This window comes from Podarcis pityusensis (assembly GCF_964106645.2).
Source record: "Podarcis pityusensis genome assembly, chromosome: 3".
In the NCBI taxonomy this organism is placed as follows: domain Eukaryota; kingdom Metazoa; phylum Chordata; class Lepidosauria; order Squamata; family Lacertidae; genus Podarcis; species Podarcis pityusensis.
This window is the reverse complement of record NC_138026.1, coordinates 47304333-47331956: the sequence shown is the minus strand read 5'-3', so window position 1 is coordinate 47331956 and position 27624 is coordinate 47304333. Positions and strand designations below refer to the sequence as shown.

The 27624-nt window shown below is 40.9% G+C and overlaps 1 protein-coding gene across 3 annotated transcripts in view; it reads left to right on the top strand.

The window, feature by feature from the left end:
- ASCC3 (activating signal cointegrator 1 complex subunit 3) overlaps positions 1–27624 on the top strand; it is a 217012-nt gene that overhangs the window by 92142 nt on the left and 97246 nt on the right. For all 3 annotated transcript variants that reach the window (XM_080999928.1, XM_080999929.1, XM_080999930.1), the window contains exons 14-16: positions 13523–13657; positions 25323–25514; positions 25847–26071. In XM_080999928.1, the coding sequence (XP_080856054.1) occupies positions 13523–13657; positions 25323–25514; positions 25847–26071 (552 nt within the window). The remainder of the gene's footprint in view (positions 1–13522; positions 13658–25322; positions 25515–25846; positions 26072–27624) is intronic.

Below are 27624 nucleotides of genomic sequence, written 5' to 3'. Positions count from 1 at the left end.
TTTTGACAGCTTGATCAATTATATCCATGGGTTATCCTTTATCTACTATTCTTAGCTCCTCAAAGAACATAGCATCCGAACAAGGCATAATTTTCACGTCTGCAATTCATGCTGGTTTGGTTCAGTCCCATTGCTGTAATACAGGTTGTAGCATGTGATATTCAGATGATGTTGTATGTTGGTGTGCATTAATATATGTTGCATGTGTTACTGCTATTAAATAATAAAGGATAGTGGGAGGTAGTTTTATTCTACACAGGCATGTGCTTATGACAGATGGAAGAAAATCTTTTCATGTTGATTTTTCAACTGTCCTACTCCGCAAGACTTCGAGCTCCTCTTGGCTATTGGGAAATTAGAAGTTGGCGAATCAGCCTTTAATTTTTATCCATCTGTTCAAACTAATGAGATGTCTCGTTTGTAGGCTTCACTTTGAATTACTCAATGCAAGCGCAGTGATAGCATTCTTCCCTCAGCCCCTCCTCCTGCGTTAACTTGCCAAAAGGGATCATAATAGATGTCTTAGTCTTGCTGTGCTTTCCCCTCTTTTATGGAAACCTTTTATAAATAGGCGAAAAAACACGCACACAAAACCTGCATACAGAGTTGACTTGCTTTCTCGGTAGTGTTTACGAAAGCTGTAGGTTTCTAAGGTTAGCTTTGTACTAGAGCATTGCCTGCTTCCTTAAGATTTCTACTAAAATCTATTGGAACAGTTCTAATTGAAAAATCGAAATACTCACAAGTTTTTGAGTATGACATTGGATGCTGTTTTGAGTTCCCTTTCCAAATGGATAACTGTCTCCCTCCCCTGGTGAATATTTTCCTATGCCTGCTAGTTTAATCTTTAATTATTATTTTTCCCTTGTTTGGGAAAGATGGAAGAAGAGATCCTTAGTTTCAGTTTGACAAGCATGTTACTGTTGTTTTCAAATGGAAGTTCAGGAGTCATGTTACGTTCCTTCTGCCCTAGGTTAGTGTGACTAAGGTAAAGGGACCCCTGACCATTAGGTCCAGTCATGGCCGACTCTGGGGTTGCGGCGCTCATCTCGCTTTATTGGCTGAGGGAGCCGGCGTTTGTCCGCAGACAGCTTCCGGGTCATGTGGCCAGCATGACTAAGCCGCTTCTGGCAAACCAGAGCAGCACACGGAAACGCTGTTTACCTTCCTGCTGGAGCGGTACCTATTTATCTACTTGCACTTTGACATGCTTTCGAACTGCTAGGTTGGCAGGAGCAGGGACCGAGCAACGGGAGCTCATCCCCTCGTGGGGATTCGAACCGCCGACCTTCTGATCGGCAAGTCCTAGGCTCTGTGCCCACAGCGCCACCCGCGTCCCTTGACTAGTCTTGGGCAAAATTGGTCAATATATTGGTGAAGTGGGCTAAGCTAGGTAGGATTGTGGAAAGCTTTTTTTAATTAGCCAGCAAGACACAGGGAAGGGGGAAATGAATTTGGAGGAAAGTGTGGCATTCCTTTCCTATAACTTTGAGTGCCCATTCCTTCCAAAGAAGGAAGTCAGCCAAAGCCCAACAGTACATTAGGATACAGCTACATATTACACCCAACTAGGTTATGGGTAATAGGGAAATGACACTGTATTTGTGAATTTCTTGGGGGGGGGGGGAGACCTCCACCAGCAGCTAATGATCTGAACCTGGAGTGGGAAAACTCTGATTTGATTTGCTTTTGTATATTTTTATGCCACTTTTCCAGCAGCCAATCTGAACTCAGAAGCAGCTCACAACGGTAAAGTGTTGTCAAATAAAAACAACACTTCCCAATACAATAAATGAACCAGAACAATGTGATGTTGACATAATGGAGTAGGATGGCAACATGTCCTCTTCACAGGGGAGACACTATTTGAAGGGCTGTCCGAGTACAGTCTCTTTCAGGCATGGGGGAACCCCAGGCCAAGATAAAAATTCTCATTGATTGCTCTGCCCTGCTTTGGCTCTGACCCTGCTTTCCACTGGTGTGGAAAGATTGATCAGAAGGGTATGTGACCCCCAGGCTGTAAAAAGTTTCCCACCCCACTCTGTTTGAAAGGTGTCCAACCCAGATCTGGTTTAAACCCAAGAAACCATAAGGAAGGGCAGACGCTTTAAAGCTGTCCATCAGCAGCACTCAGATAGCAGAGGAACATAGGTCACTGGTCACAGTCAGCTCCACTATGATTATATAATTAATATTTACATTACAGTAGTAATTATTTCTAAATTTGCATCTGTACATATAAATTAGGATATACTGTACAGTTTTTATGCAAGCTACTGTTCTCTTTTGTCCTCTGTTTTAGTGATGACTTTCTTTCTTTTCTTTTATTCTTTTCTGTCAATATGTAATTGACCACCTTATCAAGGAGTAAGTGCTGGTTTGTGTTACAAGAAGGAAGAGAAGGAACAAATTTAACTGTGATCATACGTATTGAGAAGCAGAAACTTGTTATTTAGACTGTCATTTGTTGATTAACTGAGAAAATCCTTCCTTGCTGTCAACAGATTTTGCATTTTATGGCTTGTTTTAATCATGTACATTTAGAACAGTGCTTATCAAAAGGTGGGGCACTCCATCCCACCCAGAGGAAGTTATGAAGGTTTCAGGGTAGTATAATTTTAAAATAATAATTAAAATTCACAATATTTCAATGCTTTTGAAAATTTGAATAAAATAATTCAGAAAGCTAGGTTTGAATGGAGATGTGGCATTTTCTTGTTAGCTAAAAGTGGGCATGGGTTTTAAAAGGTTGAGAAGCACTATGTTAGACTTGGTGTGCTTCTCTACAAAGTAAAACTAGAATACACATTCAAAACATTAAATATATGTAAAGCATGTTGGTTCTCACGCGTTTCCTGTTATATTGGGGAGAAGATTACATGCATCCATAAAACTCTTAATATAATACACTAATGCGTAATGATGCTTTAACAGTAACACTGAAGCGAGAACTGCTGTTGAGAATGTCAGCCTTTAGTTACTTTGCATATTACTGGTTTTATTATAGACAGAAATTGCAGGAGTGGAGAGCTGTGGCACTGCTGAGTAGTGTCTTCTGAACTAATGATTACATTTTAGTTTTGACCTGCTTGCAACTTCTTCTAATTTCACACATGGATGTTTCCTGATCTATAAACTGCAGTGCATGCACTCCTAATTTGTGTGTGGTGTTTTTAAGGGAATTTTTTTTATGCAAGAGGAGTTTGGTTTTCCATATTGTAGAACCAGCTAGCATTCTTTCTTGTCAACAAGACAGCTTAGTTTTTCAAATCACTTTGCTTCAGGAACAGTCCCAAGAAGGGGAAAGCTGCAAAAATTTGCCGTGTTTTTCATTTGCAACCCTCTTTATGCATTCTTGAAACCCCCTTTCTTTCCTACACATATTATTTATACCTGCCATCCTCACCCATACATCTCACACACTTAAATGCTCATCCTCAATATTAATGGCCCCTAACACAGCACTGCCACCTCCTCCAACATGTTTTCACAACAACTCTCATTCCATTCTCTTCCTGGACCCTTTGCTTTGTAGCTGGTGCTCATGAGCTTGCCCCAATGCTCAAAACCATCATATTATAGTGCTAGGAAAATATAATTTGTCCTTTAGGTAGGAGAGCAATAACTAGTGAGTGCTGTGTGGAATGTGGTTGCAGGTTGCTTAGTTGCATTTCCTTTAAGTTTATTCAAATGTTCATTTTCTTTTAATTTTTGTACAGTGGTACCTCTAGTTACGAACTTAATTCATTCCGGAGGTCCGTTCTTAACCTGAAACTGTTCTTAACTAGAGGCGTGCTTTCGCTAATGGGGCCTCTTGCTGCCGCTGCGCTGCCGGCACACAATTTCCGTTCTCATCCTGGGGCAAAGTTCTCAACTCGGGGTAACTCTTCCAGGTTAGCGGAGTTTGTAACCTGAAGTGTTTGTGAGCTGAGGCATTTGTAACTCGAGGTACCACTGTATTTACTTCAACCCTGTCATAATATATAGATGAATTTCTGTCTTTTACTTGACTTGGGTTTAGGAGTATTTAGGACCATTTTGAAGCTACATTAAGAATGGAATCCTTTGTGTGACTACTCAGACGTAAATTCCATTGAGTTCAATGAGATTGACTCCTATATAAGTGTATATAGGATGCAACCTGTGGCTGCTATTTATATTTTTTAAGTGTACATTAGCTCATAGTATGTCGGTCCCAGTTTACGTAATATTCTTCCTTCCTCTCTGAAAAGTCTGTGCTTAGTGGCGTTCCCTTTTTTTTTTTTTTTCATTATAAATCTCCTGATTTGGTTTAAGGGTGGGTTCTGACATTGAAGAGGAAAGCTAAAAAGTTATGATCGGCTATTGTCATAGCCAGCCCCTACTTGGAGTGTCACCCCAGGAAGGATGCATATCAGCAAGATTTTCCTATGTACTGTAGTGACCGTGTAATGTAGGGTGTTGAGTCTCCTGAAGGAATATGTCTAAATGCAACCTTACACAGGTAAATTTAGGTAAACACTAGGATTTACCATCCAGCCACTCACTCAGTTCTGTATTGTGGGTTGGTGTTGGCATAGCCATATGTTTATAGTTGTGCTTTTCAGCAATATTTAATGTGTCTGAATGCTTTCATATGACAGAACTGGCCTATGCTACCTGCTTTTCACTTTTTTTTTGCAGCCTTGGGTTTGTTTATTGTGACAAGTAGTATAGAGGTGAGCAGAGTGGCAGATCCCTTCATCTCTCTGAGGTAATGAGGCAAAAAGCCTGAAGTGACTTGGAAGGCATTCCTGCTCAGCTGGAAAGGGAATTGAAGTTTTCTGACGATTTTAAGGCACTTCCCCTCTGTTGGGGTAGGGGACACTCATGGTAGGCTGTAGGCTTTGGGGGCATCCATCGTTTTAGTCGTAGACTACCTTTTATATACATCTCACCCAAGGTGTTTTGCAGTACAGTGGAACCTCAGGCTACATACCGTCCTCCTTACGAACGCTTTGGTTAACGAGCTCCGCTAACCTGGAAGTAGATGCTCCTTGTTGCAAACTTTGCCCCAGGGATGCGAGCGAAAGTCGCCTCAGCGGCAGCGGGAGACCCCATTAGCAAAAGTGTGCCTCATGTTAAGAATGGTTTTGGGTTAAAAACAGACCTCCAAACGAATTAAGTTCGTAACTGGAGGTACCACTGTAAAGCATTAAAAAGAATCAAGCGTGTAAGTCTTTTTAAGGGTCCATTGCACATGAATATGAATGAATCAAACGAGTTCCTTCGAGGCCAGTTTAGCTGTATAACATATTTAGCCCATTATGAACATTCTGGAATTTCCTCTTTCGCCAGGGGTAGGGAATCTGTGGCCCTTCAAATGTTGGATTCCCAACTACATTAAACTCCAGCCAACTTGGCCGGTCCTGTAGTCCAGCAACAGCAGGCCACAGGTTCCCCGACTCCTGGTTTAAGCTATGTACCACCTGCTAAAGCAATATAGCTGTGTTCTAGTTTAATATTATTAGGGGGATTTGTTGTTAAATATAATCTGATTTAGCAGGGGCAATTAGGACCAGTGTTCTGTATTGTGGGTTTGGTTCCAGGAGGTCCGCACACAAAGACAAAATGGCTCAAAGTCAGGAAGCTCAGAACCGACCCCACCCCTACCCCTGCAAGGTGGAGGGCTGCTAACCAGGCTCTGGAAAAGTTGCAGTAAGGACCTGAGACGCTTCCAGAGCTGTCCCATGACATTCCCAGAGCCCAGTGTGCAAGGAAAAACCACTGGATGTGTGGGATGGAGGGGAAATAAATAAATGGAACAGTGGGTTTTTCCAACTCTCCATTCAGTCATTCATTTATTTATTTTTCCAAACACCCACATAAGTTGTATATAATACACCTGTACAAAATACACAGGACTATACATTGGTAGTACTACACTGCACTAATCCTGAGTGCATGAGAATATGGGGGAAGATAACAAGGGTGTCTGGCTATATGTAGTCAGAATATTTATTAGTTTTCTTCATTCCAGGGTTGGTTGGGCTGCTTGTAATTTTGAATAATAACCCTTCAAGTTCATTGGCATCCACAGAAATGTGTTTGTTAGCTGTCTAATGACTTAAATTTTCAAGGCAATAGGCTAGCCACTCTTGCTTAATTTTTGTACAAGAATAGACACTGCTGTTTCTATATATTTGAATTGTTACTGACAGGAATGTTTACCTATCAGTAGAAGCTGGCAAAAGATTAAGCGATCAATTGTGTCACAGTAAAAAAAATAAAAATCTTTTTTAACCTTCAGGCTCTCCGTACTTGGATTTTGAAAAGGCTTATGGTAATCAAAGTTTTCTATAAATTTACCTTAGTAGTTGCAGGTTAGATCTGTTTGTTTTATAGATCAGTAATTTGGCTAAGGACAGGAAGCAAATGGACAGTTTACACAATGGAGGAAAGAATCCGTGTTAGGATTAACTGAATCAGATAATCTGGTGTGGGGTGAGAAGTGAAGTTAAGACAGGTTGCAGAGAACGCCAAATTATTTAACATAACAAAAATCAGACTGTGAAGAATTTTAGAGGAATTTCTTCAAACCGTGTGAATGGGCAACAGAATGACCAATGGGATTCAGTATAAGTAAGTGCAAGTGCACATTGGTATAAAATAAAAGCAAGCCACATCCTGACTTGGACCCCCTTTGGTGTGCTAAACGTTCCTCTTTTTCACACAGTAAAATTTAGGATATATGGTAGCATTTATTTGTTTTTTGTAACATTGTACCTTTTATATAAATTCATAGTATGACCATTTTTGAATGCTATTTACATTTCTGTTTACCTTATCTCAGAAACGGTATCATAGTACTTTTAAGCATTTGGTTGTTTCAGATGGTTGCATTAGTAAAATAGTTGGAAAGAAGATTTCTGTCTTTCCGGGTGCATAATTTAATTTGATGTAAGTAAATACTTCATGCCTTTAATTCAGGATTTTATGCTCTAAAGGTGTAGTGAATATGCCATTAGTGGTGATCTTGCATGCTAACTGGTAACAAATTGATTCTTGCTAAAAAAAATTAATAAAGTAGATTATGCAAATATAAATTACCCCATAAGCTTTTAAGCTGCAAAAGTTACCTTTGGAAGTCATGTTTTGCTATTAGTATTCCAGATTTTTCTTCAATCAAGTGAGTTTTAGGCTTTATACAGGACTATTCCAGCCTCACAAATTAAGTAGAAAGTTAATAATGAGAATTAGATTCAAGAGCTGTAAACATATAAGTTACAGCACAAATAACAAATGACACGGGAGATTTGTTTCTGTCCCTTTCGCACATCTTCCACTTTTAACCACATTTCATGATTTATTTTAACTTTACACTTGATTCAATTCCGAAGTAAATTCAAAAAGAATGCAAATGTAATGCTTGCATGGCATATGCTGGCATTCCTTCACTATGTTCTTCAATTTCAACAAATGGAGTCATTAAATAGTTAATTGGTAACCTTGGTCTGTAACTTTTGGAGTATTAGTTCAGCAAGCTTTATGTATTTACAGGCAGTTGAGTCATTATACTGATCCTTTACCATTAATGAACTTCTTGATCAGTAGGAGATGACATGTAATGTGTCCATGGGTGTGTTTGCATCGCATACAAACAATGGTATGTCCAATCGCAAGAGGGAGCTGCAGTGACCTTCAGGCTTGCATATTACTTTTTTCTCATACTGACATGGCTAAGAGATGGACTTTGGCTGATCTTGACTTGTTTTACTCAGACTAGGGATCATAGTAAAGGTAAAGGGACCCCTGACCGTTAGGTCCAGTCGCGGATGACTCTGGGGTTGTGGCGCTCATCTCATTTTATTGGCCGAGGGAGCCAGCGTACAGCTTCCGGATCATGTGGCCAGCGTGACTAAGCCGCTTCTGGCGAACCAGAGCAGCACACGGAAATGCCATTTACCTTCCTGCCAGAGCGGTACCTATTTATCTACTTGCACTTTTGGCGTGCTTTCGAACTGCTAGGTTGGCAGGAGCAGGGACCGAACGACGGGAGCTAACTCCGTCGCAGGGATGCGAACTGCCAACCTTCTGATCGGCAAGCCCTAGGCTCTGTGGTTTAGACCACAGCGCCACCCGTGTCCTATTAGGGATCATGGCTTATTCCAAATTACAGTTTAAATAAACCAACTGGCCACAGTTTGGAATAAATTAACATTATTATTTAAATTATAAACCGCTTATATGCAAAAAAGGCTTTTAAGTGGTTTACAACTATAAAATCAATTATAAAATCTGTACAAAATTAAAATACACAAAAATAATCCAAGCAAAGCATTAAAACTTCCTCAACTAAAATGTACAATCAAGGAAGTTTAAAAGCATGGCAATTAAAACAGTTAAAACAATAAGACTATAAGTTCAGGTTCAGGTGAATGCTTGCCAAAAAGGCATGTTTTCAAGAGGCCATGCCAATGCAGATGGAAACTCTCATATTTCAGCAGGAAGAGCAATCCACAACACTGGTACCACTAGTGAAACAGTCCTACTCTGTGTTACAACAAGCTGGTCTTCACCAGGTTGTGGCAAAACCAACCATGTTTCATTTCCTGGTTGCCATTACCAGGCATTAGAAGGAAATATGGTTCTTCAGGTAACCTTGTTCAGAGTTATTTAGTAGCAGAACCTTAAAACTGGTGCAGTGGCTAATAGGCTGCTAGTGAAGATTCCTCCGTCCTGGCAGGATATGTCCAATAAGGAGCACCACCCAGGCTGCAGCGTTCTGCATAAGCTGCAATCTCTGAACCAGGGAAGCCCCACACAGAGTCATTGCAATAGTCCAGGTGTGATGCTATCAATGAATGTGTCACAGTGGCTAAATTATTGCAATCCAGGAAAGGGTGTTATTGACATACCAGTCAAAGCTGGTGGTACTCTTTACCACAGAGGCCTCCTAGGTCCACAGACAAAGATGGACCCAATCTGTGTACCTGTTTTCCAAAGGGAGGCCGTACAGGCTGGCCACACACACACACACACACACACACACCCTAATTGTCAGATCTGGTAACTACTTACCTATAGTATCTCTTCTGTAACTGGATTCGGCTTCAGTTTACTGACTCTCATCCACTGCACCCCTGCATCCAGACAGTGGTTCAGCTTATGTATGGCCTTTCTTAGACTCAAATAAAACAAAAAACTAGATCTGAGTGTTGCAAACTTCCTGATGATTGTTCCCAATGTGGATACCCAGTTGCAATGCCCCATAAGATGTAGACGTGTAGTCCCCCAGTTCTCTGCTGGTGGTCATGCAGATAGGATAGGAACCACCAAACTCTCAAACCACAGAGATAGTCCACTAGGATACCATGATTAATGGTATCAAATGCAGCTGAAATACTTAGCAGCGGCAACAGGGCTACACGGCCTGTCTCTCCTTCAAAGCAGGTCATATTTTCAAGATAAACCACCCATGGTCCAGATAGTATGACAAGCCAGAACTCAAGGAAACTGAATATGAATGCTGGCAAAATCCTTCATCCAGTTGCATGGGAAGAATTAGAGGAGTATATGACTTGCATATTTGAAATACCAACTTTAAGGCTATTGAAGTATATATCCTGGAAACAAATGCTTTGCAGTCATTTCAACCATTATCCCTTTCAGGCATCTTGTCAGATGTTGTTTTAACTAAATCACCGGTGATGGTGTGGTCTGATATACTTGAAAGTTTTCCTGATTAGGCTGTAATCATTTAGGAAACCATAATGAGGAAATAAAGACTGAATAGCACTTTAAACCCAGCTGGCCAGAAAAAAGCCGATCTCAATATTGCTAATAAGCTTCAAAATCTGTAGGTGTTCATCATTTGTCTCTTAGAAGTCGGCAGGGGAATCTGCCAATAACAAGATAGATGTATCATCTGGCTAAAATAGTGCTTGTTGCAATACTTGCTGTGGTTCAGCAGATGTTGAAGGGGCAAGAGCAGCTCTGTAAATCTAGACGGCAAGATGTAAAGTTTGTGCCAAGCACAAAGTAATGATGTCTTACTTGCTTGTTACCAGCTAGCCATTTTATAGAACTGAAATTAAATTAGGTAGTATCATGGAAATCGTTTGCTTTGGTGGTCAAGTATACGTGAACCTAGGAAACTTTTAGAGTCCAAAGGAGGATTGAAGAAGTTGATGGTTAACAGGATTTTCAGCATCTGCAATGGCCATGGAGACTATTAGATGTAACAGGGTTCAAAGCTGATGTCAAGCACTGAAGAGATTTGTTAGCAAGAGAGTAATTCCATGGAAGAGAACAGTAAGTAGGTCAGGGAGAGGCAGACATCAAGTCCCTTAAAATTCTGTTTTACTAAAGATATAGCAAAGACATTCCCTTTTCTTTATCCTTGAATTGATAAATGTATCTTCTTTCGATTTTGTCATCCCAGTATAGTTTGCCTATTTATACACACAAACTAGGGAAGGGGAAAAGATGCTGGTTGTTATTGGAAGTAGTAGACCATCAGTGTGCCACCACTGACTGACTTGCACGCAAAAGTTTTAAGAAGTTTTTTAAGGCTGGATATATTGATAGCACTGAACTGTAAATCTTCCCACAATCCATGGACAAGCAAAATCCTTGTTTGAGAAAAAGGAATTGCCTTTGCAACCTCCTTATCAGAATGAGAAAAGCCGCTCAAGAAATATTAAATAAATGCTCACAGTTTCTACACTTTTTGCTAAAGAGCACTCATTGCTGTAGGATGGTTGTCCATGCCTACCCGAAGCAAAATATTTCAACCATGAGTGTATTCTGTGCCAAAAGTACATTGGGGAAATAGCAGAAAACTGCAGGGAAATGAGGCTTTGAAAAATAGTGTGCAGCAGGGATAGCCAGCATGGTGCCCTCTAAATGTTGTGATTTGCAGTTCTCATCCGCACCAGCCAACATGCCCAGTAGTCGGGGATGATGGGCATGGCAGTCCACAACATCTGGAAGGGAGAATGATGCTGATTTGCCACATTGGTGTACAATAATAATAAACAATAATAATAATTTTATTTTTTATTATTTATACCCTACCAAGTGTTCCTCTTGGGAGGCATTGATTCATCTTACCCAGCAAGAAAACAACAAAAGGCCCAGCTTATCAGAGCTAACTTTAATCATGGAAAACTAACATGGCTCAGCTTGAAGTGGCTTCTAGTTTTTAAGTGTTCCTCTCTATTGATGAGCAATATTAATTACAGATAACCAAAGGGCATGAGATGAAGCCTTCTGCTCATCAAAATCGGAGTGTTTGTTCAACTTCAAGCTGAATTAATTTTTATTTATAAACCAGATGCCAACATGCATCAAAATTGGATAAAGCACACCACCCCCAAATGTTTCTTTTCCCCTGGTTTACTAGTTTAACCATAAACTGAAATTCTTAACAGCATGATAACTGTCAGTTGCAGTGGCATTACGGAAGAAGGATTTAATCACTGCCTGCCCCACTGGGCAGGACAAGGATCTGTGCCAGAACTGGTCAGCTTCAAAATGTCACCATTTAATCTGCCTTTGCCGCCACCAGACTCTTTGGTGATAATGACTGAGATCAACAAAATGATTAGGTTTTCTAGCCACAGAGATCATTTGGAAAAGTTTTGAGAATATCCACATCTGTTGGTAGTCTTAAAAATGGTGGTCAGCCATCCCATCAAAGAGGTTGAATAGGAAATAGTGCTACCAAAATGGAATGTTCAGTGACAAGTGTTTCTCAAAGGTGTTCACTTCACATAGAATTGTAGAGTTGGAAGGGACCCTGGGAATAATCTAGTCCAACTGCCTGCAATGCAAGAATATGCAGCTGCCCCATACAGGTTCAAACCTGCAACCATAGCATTATTGGCACCATGATCTAACCAACTTGTTGGACTACAACTCCCAGCAGTGTGGACATTGTTCTGGGTTCGATGAGAGTTATAGTTCATGAGAGCGCCAGATTGGGGGAAGCTGCCTCAAGTTGTTTGTTTGTTGCCACCCAGTGCAGAATATGAGGGAGAAGGTCCTGTATTTGGTAGAAATTAAATCCACTGTTGCATTTTTAACATAGTAAGAAATATATTTTTGATTTATTTCTTTTTGCTAAAACTACCTCTGTTCAAGGAAAGTATCACCTTCTTTCTTTAAACCACTTTCAGTAGTGTTTTTTTAAAGTCTTCAGCAAGAATTGTTAGTCCCTCCCCCCCAGATAGTCATAAAATTCTGTAGTGCTAACCTGGAGACATTTCCTTTGTGCTTTGCTTGCATATTTTGTCATTTAAAAGCTTAGTTTTTTCCTAAGAAAAGCTACACAAGCTCTCAGCTCTTGAGACACCAGAACTAGCTTTGAACTTCAGAGTACAGATCTAATTACACAGCTTGTAGCTGTGGAACCACTTTTCTCTATTCCAAATTACTTTTCCCAACTTATTTGCATAATGTAATGCATAGAGGTTAGCCACTGAAATAAAATAAAAAAATCTCTTGACATAGTTAGGACAGGCTAAGTTAACCCGCTTAGAACTGCAGTGTTGTTCTGTTTTATATGCTCATTCAGTAGATTGAAATAAAAAGATATATTTTGAAAGTACTGTGCATTGTGGTCTTGGATCGAAGCTGGTCTTTTCCTTTCCTTTTAAAAAAGTTTTAGTCCTGAAGTAAATAAAGTTGTTGCCATCCAAGTCAGAAAAGATAACTAAGCGGGAGTGTAATGCGGGTTTATAAAACTATATACAGTTTTAGGAAAAGGAATAGGGATACATTTTTCTCTCTCATAATGCTAAAACTCTGGGTCACCCACATTTGTATACACACTGCAGTTAAAATATCATTCTCCCTGGTATGCCAGTTTTCTACCTGTGATAATCTTTTGTTCTTGAAGTCTATGAGCACTCATATACAGTCTGAAGTGGTCCAGGCACTACTTGTATGACCTCATATGCTCCCTGTGAGGACTAAGCCTAAGTTAGAGCTCTGAAACTGAATTATAGACTGCGAAAAATAAAAGAGGGGAAAGTGTACATGCTTTCATTTAGTGTACATACCATCTACACTGGTACCTCTGGTTACGTACTTAATTCGTTCCAGAGATCCGTTCTTAACCTGAAACTGTTCTTAACCTGAGATACCACTTTAGCTAATGGGGCCTCCCACTGCTGCTGCGCCACCGCGCGATTTCTGTTCTCATCCTGAAGCAAAGTTCTTAACCTGAGGTACTATTTCTGGGTTAGCGGAGTCTGTAACCTGAAGCGTATGTAACCCAAGGTACCACTGTATTTGTTTGCTCTGAATTAGAACAGGCTGGATAACCTGTGGACCTCTAAAGGTTGTTGGGCTCCATTTCCCTTTTTCCCTGATCGATGGCCATGCTAGCGAAAGCGGATGAGAATTTGAGTCAAACAATCTCTAGAGGGCCAGAGGTTAACTAACCCTGATTAAAATGACTTCTATTTGTTTATTATTTAATTTAGTCCTAAATCACTAGTATTATTAACCAATTCCTATTGCTCAATATTTTTTAAAAAATCTCTTTTATTTCAAGGTGATGGTGTTTGTTCATGCACGGAATGCTACTGTCAGAACTGCAATGGCTCTTCGTGAGAAAGCTAAAAATAATGGTCACATTTGCTACTTTTTGCCAACCCAAGGTCCTGACTATGGGCAACTAGAAAAACAAGTAAGTGGTTTCTATGGCTAATTGGTTTTGATGTCCTACCAAAACAAGGTCCATTAATACCTTCCTGTTTTTACTGCTTACCATGGTGTGTTTTTCTTTTGTTTTTTAATGGATTAAACATTTGGTTCTGTGTTTGAACACACTGATTCATTCTAAGGGTTAAATTTCACAAGCATTGAATTTACCGTGTGTCTGCTTCTAGGGCTGCAAATATGTTTTTTTCTGATGAAAGCAGTATTTTAAACATGAATGTGACATTCATGATTTATGCAAGGCAGATGTATGTCAAAACATATTGTAAGCAGTAACCCATAAGACTTTTGCTGTTGCCTCATAGCATGGGAGCCAATGTACCATTTAACCCTCTTTCACCACCTTGGAAACATCACAAGATCTTGACTATATGAGAGCTGTCCTCAACTTGGTTCCTTCTCATGCCACCATTTTTAAGTTGTCAGGAGATTAATTTTGCACTGAGAAGGAGCACCGTGTGCATTCTTCTCAAAGGCCTCAATCTTTTAGCTAGAACAACATGACACCTACACCCATGAATATAGTGTCAAGTGGGCCCTGTTTGTGGGATTCCTAGTTTCCTTGGGGAGGGGGGAGATGTGATATGAATATGATAAATAAAATATTCACAACATTTTGTATCTCTGATAGTATTTCACATTCACATTGTGGCAGCTGCTGGCTGTTAATCAATGCTAGTGTTATGGGAGAAAGGCGATGGCAAACCTAGACAGCATCTTAAAAAGCAGAGACATCACCTTACCAACAAAGGTCCGTATAGTTAAAGCCATGGTTTTCCCAGTAGTGATGTATGGAAGTGAGATCTGGACCATAAAGAAGGCTGATCGCCGAAAAATTGATGCTTTTGAATTATGGTGCTGGAGGAGACTCTTGAGAGTCCCGTGGACTGCAAGAAGATCAAACGTATCCATTCTTAAGGAAATCAGCCCTGAGTGCTCACTGGAAGGACAGATCGTGAAGCTGAGGCTCCAATACTTCGGCTACCTCATGAGAAGAGAAGACTCCCTGGAAAAGACCCTGATGTTGGGAAAGATTGAGGGCACAAGGAGAAGGGGACGACAGAGGACGAGATGGTTGGACGGTGTTCTCGAAGCTACAAACATGAGTCTGACCAAACTGCGAGAGGCAGTGGAAGACAGGAGGGCCTGGCGTGCTCTGGTCCATGGAGTCACGAAGAGTCGGACACGACTAAACAACAACAAGTGTTATGGTAGCTTACCAAGAGTGAATCATTGGCATTCTAAGGCGGTCTTAAATAGAGTGTAGATGTTGCTCTGTGAGTACATTTAGGTGTATATTTAGTTTATGCTCATGTCAGTTGACAGACTTGTCTTCCTAAGTTTATCTAACCGTCATCCCCAGTACTGTGGAAACTGGCTCTAGCTGGAGAAGTGAAGGTCTGCATCCTTGACTTCATTTGCCAAACCGACTGTAAACATTACTAATAATTTACCTGCTCTACTTATTCACTGAGCTCTTACCATTGACTTCTGTATTTCTCCCTGGCTCCAGCTGTGGCTGCAAAGTTCAACCATGGTTAATTTACGGTGGAAGAACGTGTGATGTCTGCTAATATTTCAACATGGGATTTAAGTGTGTTCACTATTTTTTGTTGTTGTTGGTAGTCCTTGACGTGTCATGCTAATTAAAATCCATCTGTTAAGAAACAGCTACACATTACTAAAACATTAATATTAGTTTCCATAAGTGACAGTTTGCTGCTAAAACCCATAGGTTGCTCTCTCATTAGTGATAATTAATGGAGCTATTTCACTGCCCTGTGAGACACATGAACAAAAGAGATGTTTTCATCTGCTGATGTTTGCAGGAAAGAGTCATTTGTAGTTTGCAGCTCATTTATGCAAAACATTCATCATAACAAAACTGAAGCAGAGCACATCAAAGGCTTGCTTCAGATATAACCTTGCTTAAAATGTCAGCAGCTTTCATAGAATCATAGAACTGCAGAGTTGGAAGGGACACTGAGCTTCATCTAGTCCAACCCACTGCAATGCAGGAATCCCAACTAAAGCATTAATGACAGATGGACATCCAACATATGCTTAAAAACCTCCAGTAAGGAGGGAGTCCACTCTGGGTATGCAGCTTGAGGGTACTTCTGGGTCCATTTCTATGGCTTGAGCCGCACGTGGCCTCAGTGATGTGGAGCGACTTCCATCAGCTTTGACTGGTGGCTCAGCTGCTCCCCTATCTGGGCAGAGATTGCCTAACTTCTGATGACTATGCTCTGGTAACCTCTAGGTTATATTACTACATGTTATACGTGGGGCTGCATCTGAAGACAATTTGGAAACTTCAGCTGGTGCAGAATTTGGCATTCAGGTTGCTCACCAGGACAAGACAGTTTCAGCATATGACAGCAATCCTGGTCCAACTGCACTGGCTGCCAAATAGCTTCTGGGCTTTCTGCTGTTAGCATCCTTTTCTGCGTTTCCCCCCTCCCCTTCTGATTTTAGCATGTTGCAATCTTGTAATGAATTCCTTTTACTGAAGACTTATTTTTAAATGTTCTGAATGAAAATGACTTTTTTAAAAAAAGGATTATCTTATTTGCTTACTGAGAACAATAATACTTTTTCAGTAAAATATAAGTTAATCTGGTTTGTGTCTTGCTAAGCAGGTAATTACAAAATTCTGCAGATGAACTTACAAAATGGAAAAAAGTGTTTAATAAATGTAGGAGAATGAGATATAGGAGGTGTTACTAATTAACACTGTTCATATTCCCATCTATACACTGGCAATATCTTTGGCATAATTAAATGAGATAATATCTCAGTAGAATAAAGTTTAGGGATTGGGGGGGGGGCACTGTGGCCAAACAAACTTGTGTTCTTATCCACCTTGTATTCAAAAGAGGAAATGGCCTGGTTTGCACATCACATTATCTATCATAGCAAAAATACACTATGGTTTAATGTGAAAGAGCAACCTGCTGATGCGCACCCTTGGGCCCTTTGCTCCTCCCTCATTGTTGGCTTGTGCTGTGAACTGTCCAGCACATCCATCCGAAAAATGAAATTATGAGCAATGGGAACTTTGAATGCAGCTCTACAATATTTTTCCATTTTTCTGTTCTTAATATAGCAATGGGGGCAAGGGAGCTAAAAGCAGATATCTGCTAGCTTCAAACATATGTAACCAAACATTATAAATTAGACATTACATAATGTTGTTGTTGTTAACAATAATAATTTATTTGTACCCTGCACATCTGGCTGGGTTTCCCCAGCCACTCTGGGTGGCTTCCAACAAAGATTAAAAATACATTAAAACACCAGTCATTAAAAACTTCCCTGAACAGGGCTGCCTTCTAAACATCAGATACTTGTTTATCTCTTTGATATCTGATGGGAAGGCGTTCCATAGTCTGGGGTTATCTACATTGTGTCATCCAGATATTTGGGGCTACAACTCCCATCAGCCCCAGCTAATATGGTTGGTGGTTAGAGATGATTGGAGTATAGTCCACAACATATGGAGGTCATAGGGCTTGCTGTTCCTGGCACAGTTCCGTTTCCAGCCTCAATTCTGCGTCTTATGGGTTGCCAATAGAGGAGCAACCCAGCTTTGTCGGGACATGGTTGGCTTGACTTCGCCCTGATTTAATTAGGGCACATGGACTCTTCTGTCATAATAGTCATATGGCAGAGAGACAGAACCACAGTGTAGTGTGTATGTACACATACATGCATGTGTGGATAGATGTGGATAGTTGTAGGCATATCTTCCCCTTCACTCTGAATAACCCACACCATGAATCATTAACAAACTGTAATTTGTTTGGATACCGGTCAATAATGAAACTCGTTCAAGTTTTAGAAACAAAATTACTTTTGTCCTCATGCTGGGAAAGATGACATTGAAGAGAGAGTCTATTTTACTTCAGCAGCTTCCTATTCCACGTAGCATAACATTTTGACAAAATAAAGAGCCAGTGGGTTTTTTAAGAGCCTGACAGGAGACAACCTGCCCTTTCAATTTTGAAATAGAACCTCTCATAGGAATTAACAGACATCTGTAAGTAATTAAGAATTACTCTCAGGAATTTATTCTCGACTAAAGCTTTCAGGCATTATGGATGATGTCAATCCCTTTCAGAAACATTAAGAATTGGAAATAGTTGACAGAGAAGGAACCCATGCACACACAGAGAGATCTGGAAAACAGTGGCTTATAGAAAAAACAGCTAATCAGAGTTGAAAGCCTGCTTCAGACATAATGTGTCAGGGCTCTGACAAGCGTGTGACGGAGGCAGGAGGACAGGGGATTGATCCAGGAGGGGGGGGGCAGCCTTTTATGGGGTTTGTCACCGGCCGTGAGGTTGGAGCCAGGGCAGCAGGGGGAGATGAATGATGAGGGCCGTCAGAGACAGAGATGGGCATGTTGGGGTAAGAGGCTGTTCAGGCGAGGGTTGGGTCAGTTAACTCCCCTCCCTGCTGTCTCCTAGAACCAGGAGAGGCTTGAAGAGGGAAGAGCAGTAATGCCTTCTGTGCAGGAGAAGTCTCAGGTTGTGTACATGCACCCCATCAGGTGAGGGTACATAAGCTGGTGGAGGGGCAAGGGCCCACTGTTACTGCAACTGCTCCCCAGGGCACAGACCTTGGGACAGATACCTAGAGGCTAGAAGCATTTCTTGGCTAGGAATGCCTAGGACATAATGCTAAACCACAGGCAGCTGTTGTACAGTCTTTCAAGTTGCATTTTAGTAAATTCAGTAGTGACTAGGGATGAGGGGCATGGAACAAGGAGCTCAATGTTTTCTACGCTGTTCTCCCCTGTTTGTTTTATCTTCATATAACAACCCTGTGAGATAGCTAGGCTGAGAGACGATGACTGGCCCAAGGTCACTTGAGTGAGCTTCATTTGTAGGGATTTGAACCCTGGGGAGGAAGTCAGCATTGTGTGAAGGCATTTTGGCTTCCCTCTCTTCCACCTACATGCTGTTCCGGGAGTTCTCTTGACCCCACACCAAAGCCAATTTCAGGGGCATGGGAGAGAGGGGGGGAGGAAAGAAGAGAACCCCTATTGTACAACCACAAGTCCTTGCACAGATCTTCCACTGACAGGACTCATTCATTGATTCCTAGCCCTAGTCTCCCCAGTCTCCTGTTGCCATATTTCACCTGCAACTTTACAAAGGTTTGCTATGTTTTTATTTTCTAACCACTTATCTGTTATGTGAACCTTGAGTTAGCTGTTCACACCAAGCAAGGGGGGGAGGAAGACTATGTTTTAAAAAATGTACTTCTGCGTCACATGCCTTAAACCAGCATTTTAGTTTTGAATCAGTTTTAAACTGAAAATTATCTTCAGAACAGAAACATTTTAATGTAACACTAAAATGTATGAGATTTTATATATATATATTTACACATACATATATATAGTATTGAGAGCCACCTTGTGGAATTTTTTGTTGTTGCACTTTTTTATTTGATTGTGTTTTTAGTATATAATCTGGTTTGCTGCTGTCTTTTAATATCTTATTTTTTTAAGTATTAGTACCTTTGTTTATATTCTGATTATGTTTTTCAGTATACTTTCTACACTCAGCACTTTGAAAGTAACCTTTCCTCTATTCTTACTTTAAGCTGGTGAGAGGGGGAATGTGACAAATGGAATGATTTTAACAAGGTCAATACTTTCTGCAGTTATTGGCTGTATTTAGATGATCATATATTGGTTTCTTAAGTGAAGATTTGCAGAAGTCTTTCTCACACACACAGCCCCTTGATTCCTCCCTTCACAGTATGCGGTCATCAAACCCAAGAAGCCTCTAATTAACCATAAGTTGCTTGAACAGGGAAACTACCCTCACCAGCATCAGAACAAGACAGGATCTTAACCATTGAAGTTGGTTTAAAGACTGAAGCTGGTTCAGACAAAATGGGAAACTATGGTTAGAGACTTCCTGGTTTAATCACAGCTCACACAAAGCAGCTTGTGTGAGGAAAACACTTATGAATCTCTGGTTACTAAGCCAGGATCATCTAACCTGGGCCATTGTGTTCATACATGCTTAATGGTGATAAATGATAACAGATGTTCCAAATAACATAATGCCTTCCTGTAGGTAGTGTAGTTGCTTTTTACACTTCCCTGTTAAATATGCCTTGATGGTATAAAACACCTGAATGATTATGTATATTACCTGTTTGTCTCTGAAACTTGCAAAACAGCTCCATTGAGGACTAATGAATGTCTCTTTGGTGCCAGTTCTATGCTTCAACAATGTCAGGTGCCTAAATTGGCTGTATATTTGCAAGAATTTAACAAGCACCTGGCTGGATGTATGCAATCCTCCAGCACTCCTTCTGTTCTACAGGAAAGTAGATCAAAATGTAGTACGTTAAGACTGCAATTCTAAATACACTTACTAGGCAGTGAGCCCAAGTGAGCACAGTGGGACTTCAGAGTATACCTGAGTAGGATAGTCATGTAAGAATCATCTGTCCATTTCTTGTGTAAGCCTGCCTGGAAGTCCATTTATTTGGGGTCAGTTTGTGTTTATCATTCTACATAGAATGTTTCAATTAGCAAGGGATGTTTATAATCTCATTTCCCTGCACAGCAGCCTTGTGAGTAAGCTATTTTAACTCATTTCCAGTTTGTTGACCACAGATCGTAGGCTGAATGAAAAAGAGGGAAAGCACAGAAAACTGAAGCACAGGGACTTGCTCTCTCTCCTTCTTAGTAAGATCTCAGTTATAGCTGAGACATTTACATCTTGCTTTGCAAAGTGCAGTAAAAATTGGGAAAGCAAAAGCACAAGTAGCTCCCCCCCCCCCCACTTTCGTCACTTTTCTCTGTAATATCTGAACATCTGAGTCTGGCACAGGCTGCCTTGTGAACCTTGCCACCAGTGATCCACCCTAATGTTCCATCCACTGGACGATGTGGCCTCTGTCTCCTGATGTCAATGTTTTAAATGTACTTTCTTGAAAGATATAGCCACCTCAAAAGCAGATAACTACATATTTTTGAACCCACCTAATATTGCTATTGGGACACGGGTGGCGCTGTGGGTTAAACCACAGAGCCTAGGACTTGCCGATCAGAAGGTTGGTGGTTCGAATCCCCATGACAGGGTGAGCTCCCGTTGCTCGGTCCCAGCTCCTGCCAACCTAGCAGTTCAAAAGCACGTCAAAGTGCAAGTAGATAAATAGGTACCGCTTCAGTGGGAAGGTAAATGGTGTTTCCGTGTGCTGCTATGGTTCGCCAGAAGCGGCTTGGTCATGGTGGCCACATGACCTGGAAGCTGTACGCCGGCTCCCTTGGCCAATAAAGCGAGATGAGTGCCGCAACCCCAGAGTCGGTCACGACTGGACCTAAGGGTCAGGGGTCCCTTTACCTTTACCTTTACCTTTTAATATTGCTATGGGTATGGCATCTGCATATAGGATGACAGAGTTGTTCAGGCTGGCATAATGAAATTTGCTGTTACTCATTTCATAGATTACTAGTATGACTAGATATCTAACTATAGTCATGTATATTGGCAGCTGGTTGCATATTATGAAGGACGTATTTATAACTTATTTTGTAACTACTTTATATGAAGTGAGATACATTACTCCACCTCATTTTTTTCCTCACAGCTGCCCTGTAAGGTAAGTCACCATAGGAAATGCTCGTTATAAATAGAGAATAAGATTCATGCTTGCAGTTCTCTCTACAAAATGGTTTGAGATCTAGCAGAAGAGGAGGAGAGGAGATATGATAGCCGTCTTCAAATATCTAAAGGGCTGTCATATGGAGGATGGAGCGAGCTTGCTTTCTCCTTCTCCAGAGGCTAGGAACCAACCAATGGATTCGAGTTACAAGAAAGGAGATTCCGAATAAACATCAGGAAGAACTTTTGATAGTAAGAGCTGTTCAGCAGTGGAACAGACTCCCTCAGGAGGTAGTGGACTCTCCTTCCTTGGAGGTTTTTAAGCAGGTGCTTTAGTTGAGATTCTTGCTTTGCAGGGGGTTGAACTAGATGACCCTTAGAGCCCCTTGCAGTTCTACAATTCTATGATTCTATGAGAAGGGGGGAATTTTGTGGGTTCGCCCTTCCCTCTGCAGCCCTCCAGACCATTTTCCTCACTTCTGAGCAGATGTTTGTGAGATTCAGGGAGAATGAGGAATCACTTCCCCTCCTCCTTCCTGCAGATGCTTCAGGGTCTCCTTCCACTAATCTGAATATAACCCACAATAAATAACATAATGGGAGGAATTCAACATCTCACTAAAGTGGTTGTTCCATCAGGGCAAGCATTTTGGCATGCCCTCCCCTGCTCTGAGGGTTCTCCTGGCTGCACAGGGGGAAAGCCACATTGCGCAAGTGGCCATCCTTGGGCAGGGTGTCTGCTGACAGAACTCATTGGCTAACTCCCACCCAATGGGTTGTATCTAATGCTTCTGTTGTGTAAACAGAACAGACTTCAGTTCACAAAACAGGGTTTACCCAGCCTCTCCTCCCTCCTGAAGCCCTGCCCCCATTCACCCCAAGAATCTGCTGTGGAGATTCCCTCAACCCACTGGAACAAATTTTTGAGAGTGCACAGGGCGAAATGAGGAAGAGAAAGTCCCATTGCATGAATGAAAGTCTCTTCTACTAATGCAATGGCAGCATGGATATAACCTGATAAATATGTTTAATCCTACTCAAGTAAATTGAGAAAATCAGCTTAATCCAAAGTACATCAGCTTAAAATGTATTTATTATTTAGATACCCCTAAGTAGAGTATGCATATTCATTGTATTCTGCATTAAGATGGTTATTGTTGCTGCCTTTGATATACGAGTTCTGTTTTCCCTGTGACACACCATCTCTACAGCACTCTAGGATTGCACATTTTCCTTTGCAAGGTATTTTGAGGGAAAGTGTCAATAGTAAAATTAATCTCTCTTGGCTACTGCTTGAGAGAAGATATATCATTATGACATTGTTTTGTTCTCTGCATGCAAGATTGTATGAGAACATTAAAGAAAAACAACTGGGGGGAGGAGACTACCATCGTATGAGCCATCTTGGGTCATTTGTTTTGGACTGTGAAACAATGAACAACTCTTGCTACACTAGCTCATAGAATCATAGAATTGTAGAGTTGGAAGGGACTCTTCCTTGGAAATGGTGCGATGTGATCTGCCATTGCCTAGAATGTCACAATTGTCCTTGTTGGGAGCTGATGTCGAGGAGCAAGAAAGCACCTGCAGGAGAGAGAGCAGACAGGAAAGGTGAGGAACCCCATATCGTTATCTTCTTTTCTGTTTCTTACACCAACCGTGCCCTTTTTTCTTTTCACTGCCTGAAATTTCTATGGCCTGAGGAGATTCTTAAGTTGGCAGCTTAGGATGTGTATGTTGGCAGACTTTCTCAGAAGATGAGCTTTCGTGTTAGAACTTTGTGACAGATTTTTATTATAGTTATTTTGTATAATCTCCTGGTTTTCATAAGGTTGAACAAACATAATGAGAAATGTCTTTAATTGTGATTTAATCCTAAAGGTTATACACAATCATAGTGAAAGTCCAATAAGATTATTGCACTGTGGACAACATTAAATCAAGGTTGCTAAATAGGCATTGTTCAGACTGCTGGAGGATCAGTTTCCTTTGAAAGAACTCCAAAATATGTAGGTTGGGACTTGGTTACCAACCATTGAATTTATTTGATTGATTGATTGAATTTATATTTCTCCCTATACTCGGAGGTCTTTTCAGAATGTGTTTTGTTGGTTAGATTGTGTGCATTTAGGAGGCAGAACAATTTGGAGCATGTTTTATCTTTGTTACCACTGAAGCAAAGTCCACTTTAGCAGTCTTTCCAGTTTTATGTTTTTTAATGGAAATCCTGAGAGAGCACCCTTGAAATCTCGATTTATTCTTCTTTGCCTTCAAATGTAATTTGTAGTCCCGCATCCATACTTTTCAAGCTACTGAAAAGGAAGTGAGGAATTGAGCCCAGGCTGTAAATTGAACGTAATGTTTGGTTGGCTATGTTAAGGTCTTCAGCAGAAGTCCCTTTCTAATGTGCCTTTGAAATCTGGAGACATGAAATGTTTGTTCTGGAAAATGGGCTTCCTCTTACTGCCCACAACCTCAGGAAAGGAAGGAGTTTCGTGTCCTAGTAATATATCAGTTCTTCAGAAGTTAACCATGAAACATTCTTGAAGATGAACTACATCATTTGGTAACTGAAATTTATTCAATATCTGAATATAACCCAATCTTTTGGAGGGAAATAATACAATTTTGTTTTGGGATGCTATCTGTATGTCCATTCCTCTGTTCCAAAACATCCATCAACTGAAATATGCAGTTGTGCATATTTAGAAACCTATTAACTGACCCTCTACGCTGAGTATTTTACTTGTGCTGCTCAAGGAAGACCCGAGAATGCCCCTTTGAGCATACATCTATCTGGCAATTCTGTAGAAGCATTGCAAATGCTCAGTTTCTGGCCCACAAATATGAGCTCATTTCCGCAAGGATGTTATGAAATCCCAATATTCTTTGTAAAACCTTCAATTTGCGCAGGATTTTGCTGTCTGAGACATAAGTCAGGCATCTGAATCAGAATGATCTTGTAAGAGTTACTTCCATTGACTTGATTTGGTTTATTATTTTGTCTGTGGACACACAACACCATTTACAGGATTAAAATTAAAGTCACAGGGTGATAGCCAATGTTTGTCAGAGTAGACCCGTTGAAATCAAATCCACTGATTTCAGTAAATCGGCTCTGAGTTTGACTTTATTATTTATGGATGACATCCAACTTTCCTAGCTTACTAGAAATGAAGGTATATAACAAGTCTGACCTAAAATGAGCCACTCCAGCAGCACTAACATCATACAAATATTAAGAAGAAGTAAATTAAGAAGTGAGTCTCAAAATGCGTATTTGGACTACGAGGGTGGAATTCTTTGCGGAGCGGTCTGCAGTAGAAAACATCCAGTTGCCCTGTGACTTGGCTTAAACAGTGCTTTACTGTCTCTTACACCATTTGGCCTTCATGGCCTGTACTGTTTAGGGAATGGGACACGGGTGGCGCTCTGGTCTAAACCACTGAGCCTCTTGGGCTGGCCAGTCAGAAGGTCAGTGGTTCAAATCCACATGATGGGGTGAACTCCCTTTGCTCTGTCCCAGCTTCTGCCAATCTAGCAGTTTGAAAGTGCACCAGTGCAAGTAGATAAATATGTACCACTACGGCAGGAAGGAAAATGGCATTTCCATGCTCTCTGGCTTCTGTCATAGTGTTCTGTTGCACCAGAAGTGGTTTAGTCATGCTGGCCACATGACCTGGAAAGCTGTCTGTGGGCAAACGCCGGCTCCCTCAGCCTGAAAGCGAGGATGAGCACCGCAACCCCATGGGCACCTTTGTCTGGACTTAACCAACCACGAGTCCTTTACCTTTTACCTTACTGTTTAGGGATACAGAACTAACGGTATGAAAGATATCCATTTCCAGTAACAGCAATAACAAACCACTAATGTGGTTAGAAGAGCAGTTTATTTGTTTCCTATCTGTGGTTATGTTGTTGGAAGCAATTTTGTATGGATTGCCAGGATTATTGTATTTTAATGTAAATATTATTTTTTCACTTGTCCATGAAAAGGTTCAAAGATCCAGAAACAAGCAAATGCGTGAAATGTTTCCTGATGGATTCAGTATTCATCATGCAGGAATGCTGCGGCAAGACAGAAGTTTGGTGGAAAACTTGTTTTCTCGTGGATATATAAAAGTCTTGGTTTGTACAGCTACATTAGCTTGGGGTGTCAATCTTCCTGCTCATGCTGTCATTATTAAGGTAAGAGCATATCCTCTCTCCATATCAGCCATTAAAAATCTATAAAGTGTCATATATTTACCATTGTTTGCAAAAGGAAGGGTAGGTTTGTGGGGGTAAGGTATGCTGCTAATTATCTAGTAATGTTGGAGGGGGGGTTGCTTGAAAAAGCTGTCTTTCCCCTTTGGGAATCTAGTTAGATAGTAAAGATTTAAATATATCACAGATTATGGAAGGATTAGTTTAAGTACATTCCTGAAATCCTGCTGTATTTGCCTAATTTTGGTCTTCAGCTCATCTGGATTAGACTCATGTGTGTTTATGTTAATTTTTATTAACTTTTCGTCAACCAGGGAACACAGATCTATGCTGCAAAAAGAGGCTCCTTTGTTGACCTTGGAATTTTAGATGTCATGCAGATATTTGGTCGAGCTGGACGACCTCAGTTTGACAAATTTGGAGAAGGCGTCATTATTACAACACATGACAAACTCAGCCATTACCTGACCCTGCTTACTCAGCAGAATCCAATTGAGAGCCAGTTTCTTGAAAGTCTGGCAGACAACTTGAATGCAGAGGTACGTTTTCTTAAGCGATTCTGCGTAGCTAATGTCAGGGAAGAGTCTAATACATACGACCCTTTTGAAACCAATATGAATAAAATGTGAGAAAATTCAGTACTGTTTATATTCCTAAATTATACAGCTTCACTAAATAGTTTCCGGGGTTTGCGTAGTGACACTGGGTAACATATTTTGCAAATGTAGCCGTGCTCTGTAGAGTCTAAATCAAGAATACTGAATTGTTTTTTTAATGTGGTTAGCCATTTTTATGAATAAGACCAAGTCTGGTTTAACAGCTCTCAAGCAGTTTTAAAAGCTGCTCAACGCATCAGAAGATTTAATGGCTCTTCTTACTGCAACATGTTGTGTGTAAGAGGTTGGCCCAAAAAGGAGATAATTACATATTACCAGAAGGGATTATACTTTTCCTGATTATTCTTCTTGTACAGTACAAACCTTTCTCAAGTGGATTTCAATCTGCACATGCAAATGTAAAAACAAAAAAAGTGAGTTGTGTGAAGTTTGATGGGTCGTGAGGAAGGACTAGGGGATAGGCCAATTCATTTTCCAAGCTCCACATTAAACTGTGCTCTTTTTAGGATTCTGACACATACCTTTCTGTCAAGTTATAAGAGCCAGAAGAGGGAGGATCAGCACAAGTGTGGACTTCTATGCTTCTTGGGCTACTGCAGAGGGCTTCCTTCCCATAGTCTCCTAGACTATGAGAATGCTGTGAGTGGTGTTTCTTGGGTCAAGAAGAAGTAGCTAATATTAGAAGCTGTAGTAGCAGTCTTCTAATTTGTCAGGATTATGTTGGCATAGTGTGCAGATTCATACAGGTACCCATCACAGTGCTGTTGATTTAGATCTGAAACAATTGTGGGTGAGAACAAATGCCTTTTTTAAAAAAAGAAAAGGATGAAGGCCATCAGCGTCTGCTAGTCATGATTATTATATAATACCTCCGGGATCAGAGGCAGCATGACTCTTAATGCCCATCTCTGGGGAGCAACAGAAGGAGATGGTTATTGTCCTCATGCCCTGCTTGTGGACCTCCCAGGGTCATCTGTTGGCCACAAAATGAGTGCTGGAGTAGATAGACCTTTGACCTGAACCAACAGGGCATTTATTATGTTTACATCTCTTTGAAAAATTTAGCAAGCTGGTATTACCTTGTATGATAGATATACCAATTGTCCTCTGAGATGTGTTATTATTTATTAGATTTCTATACCACCCTTCGGGGACTCGGGTGGCGCTGTGGGTTAAACCACAGAGCCTAGGACTTGCTGATCAGAAGGTCGGCGGTTTGAATCCCCGTGACAGGGTGAGCTCCCGTTGCTCAGTCCCTGCTCCTGCCAACCTAGCAGTTCGAAAGCACGTCAAAGTGCAAGATGATAAATAGGTACCGCTCTGGCGGGAAGGTAAATGGTGTTTCCGTGCACTGTTCTGGTTCACCAGAAGTGGCTTAGTCATGCTGGCCACATGACCCGGAAGCTGTACACCGGCCCCCTTGGCCAATAAAGCAAGATGAGCGCCGCAACCCCAGAGTCGGTCACGACTGGACC